Here is a 17,546-nt window from a genome sequence, read left to right as displayed (position 1 = left end):
GCTAATTGTGCCATGGAGTGGGACTATTCCAGATAACTTTTCAAAATGGGCCCTTCTTTTCTTTTTCTTTTTTTTTTTTTACTCGAAGACAGATCACATGGATTGATGGATCCAACCCAGTCCATTGAAAGGACTCCTAAGGAAAACAACGTGACAGGGCTGCGCAATCACTTTTAGGTAGATTCCAAAAATTCAATGACTCGATCATTAGATCTTTAAAGATCGGATTCATTCAATTTTTTGAACCAATAAAAAAATTATGTGGGAAAAAAAATAAAAGGGTAGAATCCTAAAATTTTGATTACTTTTTGCTGCCTTTCTTCGAATAATGGAAGGGGGGGGGGGGGGGAGATCATGCTTATTATAATAAATCCCATGAAAATTGTGTTCATTAAACTTGGCCCTTCTCATGTGAAGAATGATCGCTTTTTTATTTTCTATCAAAACTTTAAAAAATCATACTCCCTCCGTCCCACTTTGATAGTCCTGTATTCCTTTTTCATCTGTCCCAAATTATAGTCCACTTTCTAATTGAAGAATATAGTTGTATTTTAATTTTCCTAAAATACCCTTATTCAATGTAAGTAGTTGTTACTATAAACCTACCCCATTTAATGAGAGTTGATTCATTTTTTACCATCAATTCAAGTTCCCATAAAGTTATACCATATTTAATATGAGGGTATTTTAGGAAAATAGCAATCTAAATTTACTTTTCCAACAAAGTTAAGTATTTTTTCTTAAACTATGTGAAAAAAGAAACAGGACTATCAAAGTAGGACGGAGGGAGTATAAAGTGCAAAATAACATTATGGTATCTACCCTACTTGGCTACTTCTCGACATATTAATACAGAGCAAAAGCACAACAAAAACTACTGCAAAAAGCACTCCCCCTCAGGAAGTAATTAAAATCCTAAGCAATTCCAATAATAGACAAGTCAAATGTTCGTCCTAAGAAAAACATTCATTTTATCTCTCTCGACTGGAAAAAGTGAAACCACCGATGGAACGAAGAAGAATACAAATAATAGACTAGAAATATTATTTAGACAGCTTATGTCATTAAATGTTTACATTTCAAACAAGTTTAAATTAGGAGAAGATTGGATCCCACCGGGAAGGATTGCAAGTAAGCTGTTTCAGATTCGAGATCTTCCTCTAAATTATTTATACAGGGGCTAATTGCATTTAACCTATCGAACTATTGCTAATTAGCATTTTGCCCTTTAAACTATTGTTTGTAGCATTCTATTGCCTTGAACTTTTGAGTTTCTGCAATTTACTCCACGCACTTGCCACGTGGTGAAATCTCAAGCTAATTTGGGCATTTGTTCATGAGTTTAAAGAAAATTTACTTGCAACGACATTCCCTAAGATGTGCCTCCAATAAAAGATGTTGAGCCTCGTCTAATTTTGTGTGATACAAGAGCTTGACAGGTAAATGACCAGTCAAGTTGTTGACAAAATAAATTAGGGCTATCAATGAGACCAGTTCAGCTCAAACCTAACCCATCGACTCTAAAAAATTTGTTGAGTCTAAATTTTAAATAGACCAAATATTAGACCCAAACTAAATGTGAGTCGAGATTGGACTATACTAAATTAAAGTTGGATTAAGTTTCGACACTTATATAATTATATATAATAATAATAATAATATCTATAACTTATAGTTATACATATAGAGACATAAAATGCTAATAATTTATATATAAATTTATAGTAATTCATAATTAAAAATATATATTATAATAATTACGTATTTAATTACGAGTTTGGACCGAATATGATTTAAACTTAAAACTTCCATAATACTGCGAGCTAAATTTGAGCATTTCAATTTGAACCCGAAATCCAAAAATCCATATAATTTGTGAATGAGTCTAAACTTGTTAAAAACCAATTGACGCCTCAAAAATGAATGGTCAGTCTCAGATGAATTCTATCAGTGGTATCATTGGTATTATCGAGAGTTTTTTTTCTTTCACCTTCTTGAAAAATCAAGAGAGAAGCGTAAATCAAACTTAAACCCCAAACCAATCGTCAAAAGCCAGCAACTTTTGACGACGACTCAGGAGACTTAACTAACCATCCCCTCTAACCCCCCAGCCGATGTGGGATTGGAAACCCCAACATGGGCCAAGCCTGCGCTGGAAACTGCTACTAGCGAGAGTTAGTCTACACGTTTGTGGAGTAGACACGTTAGTCAGTTCCAAAAGTTCCAACATGTTCAAGTGATCAAACTAAATCGCGACAAATAGAAAAGTTTGAGGTACCAAAATGCCCTAATTTACGTTTGAATAGCAAAAGAGCCAATCGTCAATGAGTCAAGGATCCTCATGTCTTCAAGGGAAAATTAAAATAAAAGATACACACACAAATTTATAGAGCCCCCAAAAAAAGTGATTAAGCTCTATGACTCCTTTAATATGCTTTTCATCCACTCGTTACCAAAGAAAAAATTGCTCCTTAATACTTGTCTAAATCATGATGCTAACCACGTTTTGGGTCAGGAACATCGCGCGGTGCCAACAACGACGTGCCGGAGGCACATGGAAAGAAAAGTTATGCTATACCACTTGTACGACGTTTTATAAGGGGCATTAGCGACAATTTCCTCCTCCTCAGAATCCGCACGCCAGGCATTATAAAACCACCCCCCCCCCCGGGGGACGACCGTCAAGGGGTAGTACTATAAATTTCTCTAGCTTTGGCATTGGTATTTAGGTTCAGCTACTGTCAAGTGGTTTTCCTCCCGAATTCATCGTTCTCTCAGTTCAGCAGTGTCGGAAGATCGAAAGATGTCGTGGCAGGCCTACGTCAACGACCACCTTATGTGCGACGTCGGGGATGGTAATACCCTCACCGCCGCTGCCATCATCGGCCACGATGGCAGCGTCTGGGCCCAGAGCGCCTCCTTCCCTCAGGTCTTCTAAAAAGAAATTCAACATTTAGTTTTCTTATTTGAATTACTTTTTGTTGCAGCTGATAGAAATTGTGTGCTTCGTGCGTTTCCCTTTGGAGATCTGAAAATTAATGCGTACAATGTTGCACTAGTACGTTCTTTTGGAGTGTTGACTCTTTGGTACTTGGATAATCTGTGATCTGGGCATGATGTTTTTTTCGGCTATGACGAGGATGCTATAGTTCTGATCCAATACACAAATGGAATGTCGATTTTGGGAGTTCTTCCATTGACTTTGAGTTACCTGTGAAGTTGGATGACTTGGTTCTGATCCAAAAGATGATTGCTCATTTTTTTGCCCTTTATAGTTTCAAGAAAAGTTTTTTTATTCCGGTGATTGATCACACCTCTAATTTGGTCAGTTAAACAGCCGCTGCACATAAATTTTCCAGTTTGGATATAAGTTATAGACGCGGTTAATTGAAATCAATGTACGTTAAAAATAATAATAATAAAAGTACTTAAGGTGCATCTGGGGTTGCTTTTATGCTTTAAGAGCTGGAAAGCTGTCGTTAGCAGCCAGTTTGTGTAAAACAATTAAATAAGCACTTGCTTTTTAATACCTTGCTTACAATTCCCATGTTGTTACAAGAGTATATGGGTAATCACAGACCATAACTAATGATTTGCCATATCAAAGCACTCAAAATAGGGAATTGTAGGAACAGGTGTTTTGTGAATTAGAGATTTTATTTGAAAGAACCGCTAATGCTGTTTCTTCTAGCTGGTTTCTGTTTTCTTGGACATGTTCGCTGCCACTTTTATTAGGAAGGCATCTGTTTTTTGGGTGGAATGAAAGGGTTGTTAACGTGTACTTTTTCACTCGAGCTGTTGTTACAGCTCAAGCCCGAGGAAGTGAGTGGGATCATGAATGACTTTGCCGAACCTGGCTCTCTTGCACCAACTGGCCTGTTCCTTGCTGGCACAAAATACATGGTAATTCAAGGTGAACCAGGTGCTGCCATTCGAGGCAAAAAGGTATGGAATTTGGCTTATTTCTTACTTGGAGGCGAAAAGATGTGTTCCTGCTGCATGATTGGGGTGCAATTTTTTGGGTCTTGTGGTGGATGTGGAGTTTAAATTGGTAGTTAATGCTCCTGTTGATGAAATATGAGAAGATGACAGGTTGCATCATGCAAGGGTTTTGTGCAGATTGACTTGAAAACTTGTCTCTCATTTTTTGAGAAAATAAAAATGGCGATCTGAGTAATGTTGTTGTATGGTGGATCCCCAGCTTGTATCAGATGCATCATACTTACCTGTCAGCTCTCACGAATGTCTTCTAATATTTTATTTGACCTGCTATTATTCAGGGATCTGCAGGTGCTACCATTAAGAGGACCGGCCAGGCCTTAATTATTGGCACCTATGATGAGCCACTGACTGCAAGCCAGTGCAACATGGTTGTTGAAAGGCTTGGAGATTATCTTATTGACCAGGGTCTTTAACTATTATATATATATCTATATATTCTTCGTGAGTGGTAGTGCCGCTTAAAGAATTTCTTTGGCGAAATCCTTGTACTGCTAAGATTGATTGGGAAATCAGATTTGAAGTAATGCTTCATCGGCGCGTGAGAAGTAGAGATATCATCGTCTGTTTCTGGATTTGACAGGGTTTTCTTTGTATTCTACCTTTATGAAAGTGGTACTATGATGATTTCAAGCGAGGAATTGATCTTTTTTTTTTGTTTTTTGCTGATTTTGAATTTTTTTTATATGCCCATTTGGTTTACATTTGACACTTGGCTTTTGTAATTACTGGGGGACGATGCTTATTTTATTTAATTTATATTTGGGTGGATATATGATGGCTTTTCATTCTCGCCTACTTCCTTCAACACAAATGAGATGAGATACCTGTTTATGATACAAATAAAAATACTTATGATACAAATAAAATATGAGAAAATCTTTTCTATATTGACTGACAATATATATACTATCATCATTAGAATCATGACACATATGTGTGTAAAAATTGATTTTTATATTCAAATTTTACATAATTAATAATATATATACTGTCAGTGTAAGAAAGATTAATTCAATCATAAAGTATTACGTTAAATAATTCAACAATCCAAATTATACGGCAGACATGTTTTTAGTCGGAGCATTGTTCTGAGAATTTTCTTCGTTTCAAGATCTTGCAAAACCCGTATTATCTCTCGAATCATTGGGACACTTTTATCCTTGAACCCGTAACGCGGATAGAGAGACTGCACGTTTTATCTCTCGAATCATTGGGACACTTTTATCCTTAAAACTCGTAACGGGAACAGAGACCGCACGTAAACTGACCGCATAAATTCATGCTGGAAGCCCTTCATCAGCGCAGACATTTTTCTTCGGAAACGCCCTCGTCGAACCAGAGGTGAGAACTAAAAAAGTCTTCAAGGAAAGGAATATCTGTATCCTCGCAGTGAATTGAGCCTCGTGCTTATAAAATGGGAACTCGGCTTGAGAATAGTTGATGCACAATTACAAAACAGGAATCCTCGTGGGAGGAATATCACCCAACAGACATCAACAAAAAAAAAACCACAAAAGAAAAGCAGATCTAATTCTTTCTCATTAATGGCTTTGCTTTTGACATACCAACCATCCATCCGTCCCCCCCAAGTTGAGTACCTACAGTTACATGCAAAATTCGAGGGAAGATTCGTCCCACAACCTTTTTACCAAATCTAGTAAAGCACATTTCCGGAGGCCACCGTGCTTATCCCTGAGACACGGCAGCCATGCTCGACAAAATCAAAAGTTCTCTTCAAGAAATTACCACAGTTAAAAGGATATTCAAGAAACCCATAAGCAGGCAACCAGGGACATGGATAGAAACTTTTCCAACAGATGATGCAGATTTTGAAGCACTTGCAGCTGTTGCATTACTCGCAGCAGTTTTCCGGCTCCTGTGGAATGTTTGCACAGAGACCAACTCAGTAGGAGCACGTCACATACCAGACAAGGAAACAGTCATAAAACCTTGCGGAACCTTAACTGAAAGAAACCAAAACTTATAGATGATGAATGGTTATAATAATATAAAAGGGAAACATACCCAACGGTTGCATAAATGCAGTTGTCGTAGCCTGCACAAATATATGATCATGTGTCAGCCAAACTATGAAAAAGTCCTCAAAGCAGATAATCATCCAAGCATACAACAGGAATTAAAATTCTTTTGAGCCATGGGAGGGATAAATTCATCAAATTCATCGAAGTATGATGTCAATTTTGCTTTTTGGATGTTGGAGAAAGAGGCCCTAGAAAACAAATTACCATCAAGACACACTATATCCTTTTAGAAACATCCATAAATTGAAGAATCAACATCCGAATTCCATCCACGCAAAAATATTAGATATACTCTCCTAAACCTGAATACCGAATATCTAAAAATTAGGCATTTCCTCTCCATTTCAGGAACTGCCACAACAATTTAGGTACACTGCAACCACAATCCAAAAGTCTTCAGCTATTGAACTGCTTAGGAGGACTGAGGACTCAAAAATTATGTCAAAGATTAATCTACTAGGTCCAGAAACTGACAATGATTACTTAAATAGAAGTCCATATTGCCTAAAATAAGTAAATAAATAAATAGAAGTCCAAATCTGTTTTAATCAGCAAACAAACAAACATAAATACAACAGCCAGAAACACAGGTATTACTTTAAGTGATGAGCCAGCAAAGGTAACTCAAGTATTTTGATTAATTACGGTATTACAATCTGACACTCATGAGAGACAGAAGAATGTCTTATCAAAGCCTCCCCATTATGAATGCAGCTGTATCAAAAGCAAACAAGTAACTTGCTACAGAGCTAAACATGCATTTCATGTTCTGCAATTCAATAAAATAGTCAACTAACAGAGCCCATTGCAACTCAATTAAATATGTTTTGTCTCCACCACTCTCCCATTAGTAGGCTGAAATGAATGGTTAAATGGTTTTTGTGTTGCATAGAGCAGAATAATGTAAAAGGCACAAAGTTGAATAAACAGTTGAAGTTGAACGAACTTTTTTTAACATACTTGGGTTCTTATTCGTTCTAAGCCCATTTCCTCCAAAGCTGCAAGCAATATCAGTAGCCCCATTCTGTTGGTAATAACCGTTAAAAGCATATGATGCATGAGATATGAGGTTATCTGGCTCAAAACAAGGCTGACTTGGCTGAATAGCAGAACAATCCACATTCCCAGATCCACAAGCCCAATCGAGGGCATTCTGAAGGTCAGCATCAGAAGCATTAGATGCTGCAACACACCATGTTTCATTTGAACTGGTGATGTTGGCACCTGTTGTGATATCCACTGTACCCCTGCCAGTGAAGTCAAGGTTGTATACACTTGTCTGGTCCGGGAAAAATAAGCCCCAGTTTCTCTCAGATTCTAACCCTGGTTTCCTGTTCTCATTGAACAAGGAAAAGATGTATACATCTAGCTCCTGTCCTGGCTTTGCTGGAGTGCCAGTGTCATTGATGACATGGCGAATCAGATTTGTGTTGTATGTTTGGGCATTGTCTGCAGTTGCAACTGTTTCTTTAGGAGATCCTTTGGAAGGCCAGCCTGTCTCGGTCACCATTATTTTAATGGTTCTGAAATTGAGAGCCATCAAAGCAAAGTAAATAGCATCAATCTGGGCATCAAACATATTTGTGTAAAGTAAACCAGTATTTGGGTCGATTACTTCAGACGATGACTCAAATAGAGCATAGTCCAGGGAAACATTGCTAGAGGAATCCCTGTAGGCATAGTAAGGGTATGTATCAACCATGAAAGGTGACTGATTCTCAGCAAGAAATTCCAGCAAGGGTCTCAGAAAGAATGCATAGCTACTATTGAAAGCCCCTGCTGAAGGTGGATATGACCGGGACAAAACACCCAAAGAATGAGTAGTGGAAACTTTGATTTTCTTGTGAAGACCAGCCTTTCTCAGAGCAGTGAAAACATTCTGCATAGCAGGTACTACCATCGCAGAGACATTATTGGGAACCTCAGTGGCTTCAGCACCAACTGTTATGTATGTGATCTTTGTGGCTGGATAATATGGAAGAATGTTGTTTCTTAACCAAGTATCAGCATTAGATTGAAATTGTGAGAATGGCAACAAGTCTGAATTTGGAATACCAATCACCAGCTCAATTCCACTATTTGCAAAGGCCTTCAGAACTTGGATGTTAGAGTCATAAATCCTCACATACTTAATGTTATGATTTTGAATCAATTGTACAGCTTTATCTGGTGTGGGAAGATCATCAGCATTTCTTCCATAGCAAACTCCAACTTTGCTCCCTTGGCACACTCCTGTCAAATTTTGTTTGTGAAGTCTCAGTAGAAAAAGAAAAATAACATTTAATCTGACTAACTTCTTGAAGTAGATAGTGAGGAGAATATTGGAGCAGACAAAGAAAGAAAAAGTAAAAAAAGGAGTCCACAGTCATTCGTGTGCTTTCCATGCATCTTAACAATCAGAAATTTGCATCGGCATCACAGCATGTGCTTTGAAGCCAAGCTCCAGTAAACTGCTTTAAGCCTAAGTGTTATTGAGGTAGTGACTGTGATCTACTGACAAATGCATGGACCGATACAAGACATTGCATACACGAATATCCAAGAATCATTGTTGGCATCTGAATAGTCTCTTACACTGCATTTGTTCGAAGGTGAACATTAGTTTCGCCCATCATCGAGGCACATCAACTACTCAAAGTACAGAATTCAGGAATTCAGGTGGTGCCACACCCAAAAGGACTGCTAAGGCAATAAAATAACACCAAAAGAAACTATAGAAGTGTTTTATATTGCTCTTGTCATAGAAAATAAAACGATGGAAGACGACAAATTCCACCTAAAATAGTTTATCTATGGCAACAACGGAAGAGTATACAAAAAGACGCACGCATATGCAAGATGCAAAACAGTACTAAAGAATAACTGCATGCAACTCTGTCACAAGGTTATTACATATTGCTTTAGATAATAAATTCACATCACAGACAGGACCATGTCAACAACATAATTCTAGCCCAAAGATCAGAAAAATGTTCCTTAAATCTACAATTGGAATTAGAAAGACACGAACCACTAGCAAGCAAGGAGGGATGGGGAAAATATTCATTTGACTTCCTTGTTCATTTGAAGTCCAAGAAACCGCCAAGACTCACATTCTGACATTGTGTTAACAAAGATATTGAGGAACTTGTAGCTTCATCAAGCCTTCCTTGTGTACTTGTGTATAGATGGAGCCGGATCCAACATATAATCATCTTAAACAATTATCTAGTCTAAATGCTAATGGAACTTACCATAGCTTAGCAAAAATTGGCAAACAAACACACTTCATATTCCTTCAAGCTATATCTACACCAATTATGCAGCTAATGAAGCAAAGTTTTGCATTGCTCAAAAAAAAAACCATTAACAGTAAATAGGCAAAAATGACAAGGCTCAAACGCATAACAAGCACCTCTCCCCTGCATTGTTGCGCACGTTATAACAAAGATGCAGAACTGACAGTGCAAAGTGATTGAGAAACAATACACATAAAACAGACAATAGGGATGGTGCAAAATTGGTTTAAAAAAACCCCAAAACTATAGAAAAAGAAATCCCCCACAGGAAAAGTTTTAGTAAATGATTAAGTGGGTTGGGTGCATAGCCCGAAAAAACAAGTCACCTTGACCAAAGAACTATTCAAGATGTCGGTGCTGAAACAAATACTACTAGTAGCAGTTGATCAAAAGAAGAGGAGGACTGCACAATGAGCCAAAAATGGGAAATGAAAACATCAAAAAGGACGGAACACAAAAATAGGCACATTACCAATGAGCATTAGTAGAAGGGAAGTAACAAGTACGAGTATGAAGCTCCTCCCCATCAACTATCTTTCTTGGTTTTCCTTCACCTTTTTCAGTCTATTAGAAAGAAGAGAGGAGAAGAGAAAGGAAGCCTTATTTGTGTTATGGTGTCTGTCTGGAAGACAACCAGCGTTCACCTGGACAAGAGAAGAGACTACAACGATTATCTGTTTGTTTCTCTTGCCGGGCCCGAGAAAGAGGACATTGGGAGCGCTCTCTCTCTGGAGCAGCAGCGAGTGGAGTGTCTCTGTGACAAACCAACAAAACGGCAAGAAGACGGACAGAAAAAGAGAGAGAGAGAGAGAGAGAGAGAGAGAGAGAGGAGAGTGAAGAGAGAGAAAGCGAGAGGACTGGCTGACTGGGTGGCTGCGTGTGTGTGTGTTGGACAGTGTGCGTCAGCAAATGTCTCAGTAAGAGTGTAGGACTAGGAGTAATGTCTGTAAGTGTAAAGCGGACCTCAGAATATCTTATGGAATATAATTTAGGAAAATGCCTCGATTCCGCAGCTATTTTCCCAAAGCTTCATTTTTTTAAATTTTGCTTTGCATAGCTATTAAACCGGCCTGGCTTTGGCGAGGAATCCGATGAAAGGGATGGGTCAGCGGATTATTGGATTTGTTTGGATTGTATTTTATTTCTTCAATTTTATCTGCTTATATCATTATTATAATTTTCAATACACTTTTTTATCTTCCCAATTATCTTTTTATCTCACACACATCACATCACAAAAAATGCTACAGTAAAAATATTCCAAATAAAACACAATCCAAACAAACCCATTGATTCAATCGATGGATGAGTGATCCAATCGGTAGGTCACTACATATATGTAAATATTTTGTTTTATAATTTTTATACCATAATAAATATTTAGTTAGTTTAATTTATTATAGATTCCTTAATTTTTATAAGAATTAATAAGCTAAATTTAATTAGTAATCCACCAAATTTCAAGTATAAAATTTTATCTAAGTGTAATTATCTAATTTATTTATGAATTTTAAGTACAAAAGTTTATTAAGAATAATATTTGTCTTTAAAATGATTTGTGTAATATGTTATTTTTAAATCAATTTCATAATTTATAGAGTTCATGGAATAATAAAAATATTATTACAAAATTTCAAATAAATTTTGTTTTAGAGAAATAAAATAAGAATAAGACTCTAATATATAGTATAAGAACAAAATAAATAACAAATGATGGGCTGGTCTAGTGGTAATGGTAGTCTACTTCTTTGCATGAGGTCATCGCGTTCAAATTTTCATTCTAGCAATGTTATAAAAATTTTTCGTAGATCGAGTTCCTTATAAAATTGATTAATTTAACTGTCGATCCATTGAAAAGTTAACGGGTTCAATACAGAAACGATCTTATTAAGAATTTAACTCGATTTTATGATCGATTCATCGGGTTGATCGATTGAACCGTCGGACTAAGCCGAGTTTAATAACCATGCTGAATAATGCTACTAGTAGGTGCTCCCTGTTAGCAAGGTTTCTATTTCTTGGCAAAATGGGATGTCCTGTTCTTCTCTACTTCGCTGCGAGTGTAGTAGTGTACAACAACTGTTCCCAGTTTCCACCTTCAGGCTTGGATTTAGAATTTAGAATAGTCCCCGCCACTTTTAGCACCTGTTCCATCAGCCTCATCACCGATGGAACTGGTGGGATCGACCGCTGCGAACCATATGACTCCAAGCTGCTGGTGGGATCGACGGTCAGGAACCATATCCCCCTGCAAGCTACCGAAGGACACCAAGCGAAGTTATGGGTCGGCTTTTCTCTTCTTCATAAATTGTTACTGACCCAAGCGAAGTTACCGCGGTACTACGGCAGCTGCTGAGCACCATTCACGATCCTTAACATTTTCAGGGATAATTTCAAAAACATCACCTTGAGGTTTTTGACAATTGCAACGACCTCTTCTAATGTTTGAAAAATTATATAACATTCCCTAAAAGTATGTCTTGATAAAACATTAATGATGTAAGTGCAAAAAAAAGAAAAAAATCACTGAATATTCAATATTAACCCTCTCTAATATGTAAAACAAATTAAATGTTGAAAAGGTAACTATCACCATTATCTATTATGTGAACATTTTAAGTCCATTTTTTTGCAGGAAAAGTTAAGCCATATTTTGAAGGCTTTCCTAGTTTTTTCATAGCATCAAGGGAAGTAAAAATAATTTATCAATTTTTAGAAAAAGGTAGATGTAATTGTTAAAGATCTTAGAGGAGGTTTTCTAAAATCATCACATGTTTTTAAGCAAAATTATACTATAAACATATACGAGTGTATCTTGTATGTGATATTAAAAAAAAATTAGAAGATGCATTTTATCCTGTTTTCTGAAAATTGAAAACATGTTTCTATGCGTTTGAATTGTTATTTTTTGGAGTTTATATGGAATAATATAATATATTATATCAATTTTATGTATGTGAGGTTAAAAAATAATTATGAAATATCCCCAAAAAACATAAAATATTTTCTTTCGAAAACTTCAATCGAAACAAGGCCGCCTTAAGCTTCCACATCTCAATCAGAGTCATTTCATGCATATGTGACATGTAGTAGCGCTTCCTGAAGGTTTAACAAATCCATGATTTTAGTATTTAGGCCAGAGCAGGAATTTACTCCAACAGTGGCTTAACTCCAACAGTGGGCCCAAGGACAACAGACGGAGTTGGATCGTATGGGCTTGGTTGTAACTCGTTCCCTTTTTGAAATTTTCACAAGGGCTATCGAAACCAGTAGGCTGTGCCAAACGTTCATTGATTTATCTCCCACTGAAGTTTTGTCTTTTTCTCGGCGAGCCCGACTGCTCAAATCACAAGTTTAATTCCTGTAACAAGCAAAAAATGTGTTTGGATAGTAAAATTATTTCAAATAATACTTTGTTTATATCATAAATACAATATTGTCAATCAACTTTGTATATTTTTAATTATATTTCTATCTCACATACATCACATCTTAAAAAGATATTATAGTAATTATTGCAGATAATATTTCAAAAAATCTCCTATCTAAACACATTTGTAAACTCTTTGTAAATCAGCAATGCCCGTCAAATATTTAACAACTTAGATATATCCAAATGAATAATTTCAAACGCCAATGAAATTGTCCAAAACTCAAATTTAGTTCTCTTTATCTTTTCTATGTTACCACCTAGTTCTTAACTCAGGCTCAATACTTGACTCTAAATCCTGATTTTGAAAAAAAAAAAATTCAGCTGTTCTCAAATCTCAACTATATTTTTATATCAAAAAATTTAGTTTTTTACCTTAAAGAAAATTAAATATATATATTTTATTTTTTATTCTGATTTTTTTATAATCAATTTTTACACAATCAAAATCATTTGAAAACAGGACCCACGTATGGGTCGCATTGATTATAAGTTACTCTTAGGGTCCATTTGGTTAGACCAAAAATATTTTCCTTCCATCGAAGTCATTTTCCTGAAAAATCACTTCCTTCTCCATAATTTTTCGATGTTTGGTTCTTAAGTGAAAATATTTTCTAAATTCCTTTTTTCATAATTTTTCGGTATTTGGTTTGTCAATGAAAATATTTTCTGATATGTTTGTTGATATGTTGCAAATATTTTTCTACTCTCAAAATATTCATTTCATTACAAGTTAATTTTAATTTATATCCATTATATCATATTATCATTTCTATAAAATATTTATTCATATTACACCATGAATTCTTAAACAGAATTATTAATGATACTAATGAAATGGCTAGGAAATATGAGTTAAAAATCAAATGAAAACCTAACTGAACACTATTCTTTATTGGTATGGTATCATGTCATTATGTTGTTCTTTTGAAAAAGGTAGAAGAATCTAAATGCGGAGAATCCTATATGAGAATCCTATATCGTGTCATTATGTTGTTCCAATGAAAATTTTTTTTTGGAAAATAATTAGTTTACCTTTTTTTTTTTTGGTGTTTGATACGCTTTCCTGAAAATATTTTACAAAACTAAAAATTTTTCCCAAGAATATTACCACTAGTATTTCATTTCGCTCTGCAGCCACTCCACTATCCACCTGCATCTATACTCAATCCATCTTTATCACATCTGATTTATTGTGACGATCCCACTTCTCCCAAGGGCGAATCCAAAGCTATCGGCGGGTCCCTGTCTAGCTCGCGCCAGGACTCAAAATTTAAAACAATAAAAGCTAGAAAATCCAAAAGAGTACTATACATACTATATACAATCCCAAAAGAGTTATAATTACATTCTCCAAAATATGTATTCTGTTTACTACATCACCATAAGTTAGTCACCCAATATATAAAGTAGACCCAAAAAGAGGTTCTTATACAGGCCATCAAAATAAAAGAAACGACTTAAACGTCTAGCTAAACAAGCACACCTAACTATACCCAGTGTATGTGCCAAAAGTCCCCGCGTCGGCCCCTGCTAAGGAAAACAAAAGAAAAGGGGTAAGCTATATGCTTAGTAAGTAAACAGGGGCAAAAGCGTAAATTTCACGTAACAACAGTTACACAGTAAGAGTAAAGCAAAAGCAGAAAAGTAACATCACATGATAAGGATACAGGTGGCTCCAAAACCAGATCGTTTGCCATGCGTGATCTCCTGCCGACACTCCGTCGACCACAAATAATGGTTCGTAGAACTTCACTTGTACTCCCACCATACACCTTATCACCCTCTCTGGCCAGACACCTCATAAACTTGCTCGAGCGAACGAAATTGAGCTTGGTTCACAAGCTCGGGTCACAAACTTGGTCCACATAATCGGTGAACCGGATTCACAAACTTGGTGACCTCAAACCAGGTTGGACTGACTTCGACCAAACCCTAACCGGCTTGAATAGTCCATCTAGGTCATGAGATCGGGCCCCAAACTCACAAATTTCACAAAATTTACTCAAAAATCACCCCGAGCCACAAGTTCAAGGGGTTTAGTTCCAAAATGATTCATATACATATGCCATGTACAAATATGTGCGTAAATTAGGGTTTAGGTCGAGTGCGATAAAGTACACCCTCGCCTAGATACTCTCTTCATACATATCGAAACACATAAGCAACTAACACATAAGAGCGGTGTGAATACTTACTCAACGAACAAGGATAACAAAAGGACGAAATTCGCGTCGCGAAGAGTAGCTAGTAGGCCCCACCGGCTCCACCTAACTCACCACCGTCTGAAATAGAAGATTACGTCACATAATATCACAAACGGCTACTATTATGCCTAAAACACGCAAAACGACAAAATGGGCACATGCAAGTGCGGAAACGGCATACGGAAATGGGAGGCGACCTAGCCGTTTTGCCGTCAAAACTGTTTTGAGCACAATCGAGGCTACGCGTGTCGGATCAAGGTACATGAGATACCGTTACGAAGCTAAGAGAAAAGCCTATAACTTTCATGAAGACACATAAATCCGGATCGGAATAGAGATGGGTCGAAAGTATGGAAAATAGTGCCAGAAATGTGCACTTTAAGGTAACGGACAGGGTAAGTTTGCTGGATTGTAACTCCCAACTCACAAATCGAAATCAAGAAATTCCAGAGGCATTAGAAAGCTGAGATATAAGGCTAAAACTTTGATTTTTGGCCAAGACCTGAATCCATTCAGAACAGAACGAAAGTTGAGTGTCAAAGCACCCGTTAGAACTGTCCAGATTCAAGGCAGTTCTGACGATTGATCTTGTTTTGGTCATAACAGGAGCTACGGAACTCGGATTTCGACGCACTTTATACCGTTTCGAAACCAAAACCAAGATCTACATTTCTTATGAAGGAGTTGACACCCAGATCATACGGGATCAAAACAGAAAAATGCACGGTCAGAGGCTGACTTCAAAACGCAGCACAAACCAATGTTCAAAACAGGCATGAGTGTTTTGTCTATAACTTGGGTTACACTGATCCGTTTAAGGTGTTCTTGGTGGCGTTAAAAAGCTAAGACAGAGTACTAAAACTTTTAATTTTTGGCAAATGACTAAATCAGCACGGATCATAGTGAATAAACACAATCAATTTGATGAACTGTCCAAAACGGATCACTGAAAATATCCTAGGGCAGTGAGGGTATTTTGGTCTTTTCACCGGCTATGTTGCTTCGAATGAGCTGAAATTTTGTAAACAACTATAAAACATCATTCTCTACAACTTTCATGTTTTATGCTAAACCTAATTCGGCCTCTAACATGATGCAATAAAATCAGACAGAACAGGGTAGCTTGGTTTCCAAATTCTGAAATTTGCACCTTTACTCTATAAATTCATATCTAACAAGTGCTCTATCATCAAACCCACCAATTACTATCTCAATAACATCAATTAAGAGGTAGATAACCATAATCAATGCTGAAAATATAAACCCTAGTTAAACATCCCAACATACCATTGAACCCATGAAATTTTTCCTATAAATCCATCAAAACTATAACTTTAAGCTTTTAGTTCACACATATAAGAAGTAGAGGGAAGTTTCTTACCAAATTCACCTTAATCCCTATATCAAGAAGCTGCCAAGACCTTCCTCTTCCCAAATCACTCCACCAAAACCCTTAAACTTCCTTGGAGATTAACTTTTGTGGAGGAATTTGCAAGATTATCGGTTGAAACTCAAGATTGAGGCTTGAAATTGAGGTGCAAGGTGAAGTTTTTTCCTCTCTTGTTTTTCCTCTCAAGAATTTCGACCAAGACTAAGAAAATGGGAAGAAATGAGGAAATTTTGGTCAAATTTCTGTTTTATGAAGGTTAAGACAAGTTGGTCAAAGTCCAACTTCCATAGATGCCTTGACACTTGTTTCTTTTTAGCATTTTCTCTCATTTCTCTTGGTCAAATATTGTGGCTGATGTATGAGATATTTTGAGGGTCAATTATCTAAAATAAAATGACAAAATTAAGGTAATAAAGTATGGGTCAAATGGTGTGTCTACCCGGTAACAAACGATACCTGTCAGTTCGAGCCGATTTTCCTTAAATCACCCGTACTAGGGTTTTTTTCTTCCTATTCACTAACTTTTTATTATTGTATCTAATCACATATTATTTTTCACCCAAAAGTCACTTTTAATCACCAAATTTGATCCTTGCTCCGTACCGAAAAATCATCCGGCGAAAAATCGCGAAAACTCTAATTTGCTCCAATCTTGAAAACGAAGAGTGAAACCCTACTTTCTAGGTTCATTTGCACTTATTGAGGAATGATTGAGTAGTAGGATTATATTAAATGAATAATTTCCAAATAAAAAGAATTTTAAGAAAAGTGTGATGAATTTTACAATTTCATAGAATAAAATTAGGGTTTTGAGTCAAATATGAGGGATTTAAACATAACCTGCTAGTCACAAGTAAACTAGGATTTTAAAGTACAAGTAAGGTTTCTAATCTTTTTTTAAAATAAAATAATGTTTTAAGACAAAATAAAATAAAGAAACCGTAATCCTTTCTTTGAGATTAAACAAAAATAGTATCCTAAAATTTGGGGTATCACATTTATCATAATCAATCTGCAAGCCAAATTCTTTCGATTCCTATAATTCAAATTGAATTAGAGAGTACCAAGAACTCATCATATCTCTTGAACCAATCGCATATCATACAATTGAATATTGGCAAGAAGATGAAATCTCATAAAACTTGTTTTGGCAGTGATTTCAGTCATTAATTAGACCGTCGTATGGAAAATTAGTGC

General features: G+C 36.3%; 2 protein-coding genes and 1 long non-coding RNA gene across 3 annotated transcripts; 1 reads left to right on the top strand and 2 right to left on the bottom strand.

The window, feature by feature from the left end:
* The first annotated feature begins 2,669 nt into the window (after positions 1 to 2,669).
* Positions 2,670 to 4,772, top strand: LOC113693804 (profilin-1-like). The gene is made up of 3 exons (XM_027212504.2): positions 2,670 to 2,929; positions 3,808 to 3,945; positions 4,281 to 4,772. Exons 1-3 carry the CDS (start codon positions 2,804 to 2,806, stop codon positions 4,413 to 4,415), a joined length of 399 nt encoding a protein of 132 aa, XP_027068305.1. The 5' UTR covers positions 2,670 to 2,803; the 3' UTR covers positions 4,416 to 4,772.
* Positions 4,773 to 5,515: 743 nt separating this feature from the next.
* Positions 5,516 to 10,088, bottom strand: LOC113694078 (glucan endo-1,3-beta-glucosidase 13-like). The gene is made up of 4 exons (XM_027212933.2): positions 9,795 to 10,088; positions 7,005 to 8,276; positions 6,028 to 6,058; positions 5,516 to 5,878 (listed from the first exon to the last, which is right to left on the bottom strand). The coding sequence occupies exons 1-4, from the start codon at positions 9,847 to 9,849 to the stop codon at positions 5,737 to 5,739; spliced, it is 1,500 nt and encodes a 499-aa protein (XP_027068734.1). The 5' UTR covers positions 9,850 to 10,088; the 3' UTR covers positions 5,516 to 5,736.
* Positions 10,089 to 14,130: 4,042 nt separating this feature from the next.
* On the bottom strand, positions 14,131 to 16,492 carry LOC140008059 (uncharacterized). Its single transcript, XR_011815474.1, has 3 exons — positions 16,341 to 16,492; positions 14,951 to 15,037; positions 14,131 to 14,285 (listed from the first exon to the last, which is right to left on the bottom strand). It is a non-coding gene; the product is annotated as an uncharacterized lncRNA (long non-coding RNA).
* Between the last annotated feature and the right edge of the window lie 1,054 nt (positions 16,493 to 17,546).

This window comes from Coffea arabica, chromosome 6c, assembly GCF_036785885.1.
Source record: "Coffea arabica cultivar ET-39 chromosome 6c, Coffea Arabica ET-39 HiFi, whole genome shotgun sequence".
NCBI lineage: Eukaryota > Viridiplantae > Streptophyta > Magnoliopsida > Gentianales > Rubiaceae > Coffea > Coffea arabica.
The sequence above is the reverse complement of the archived record's forward strand: the minus strand, read 5'-3'. Positions and strand labels throughout refer to the sequence as shown.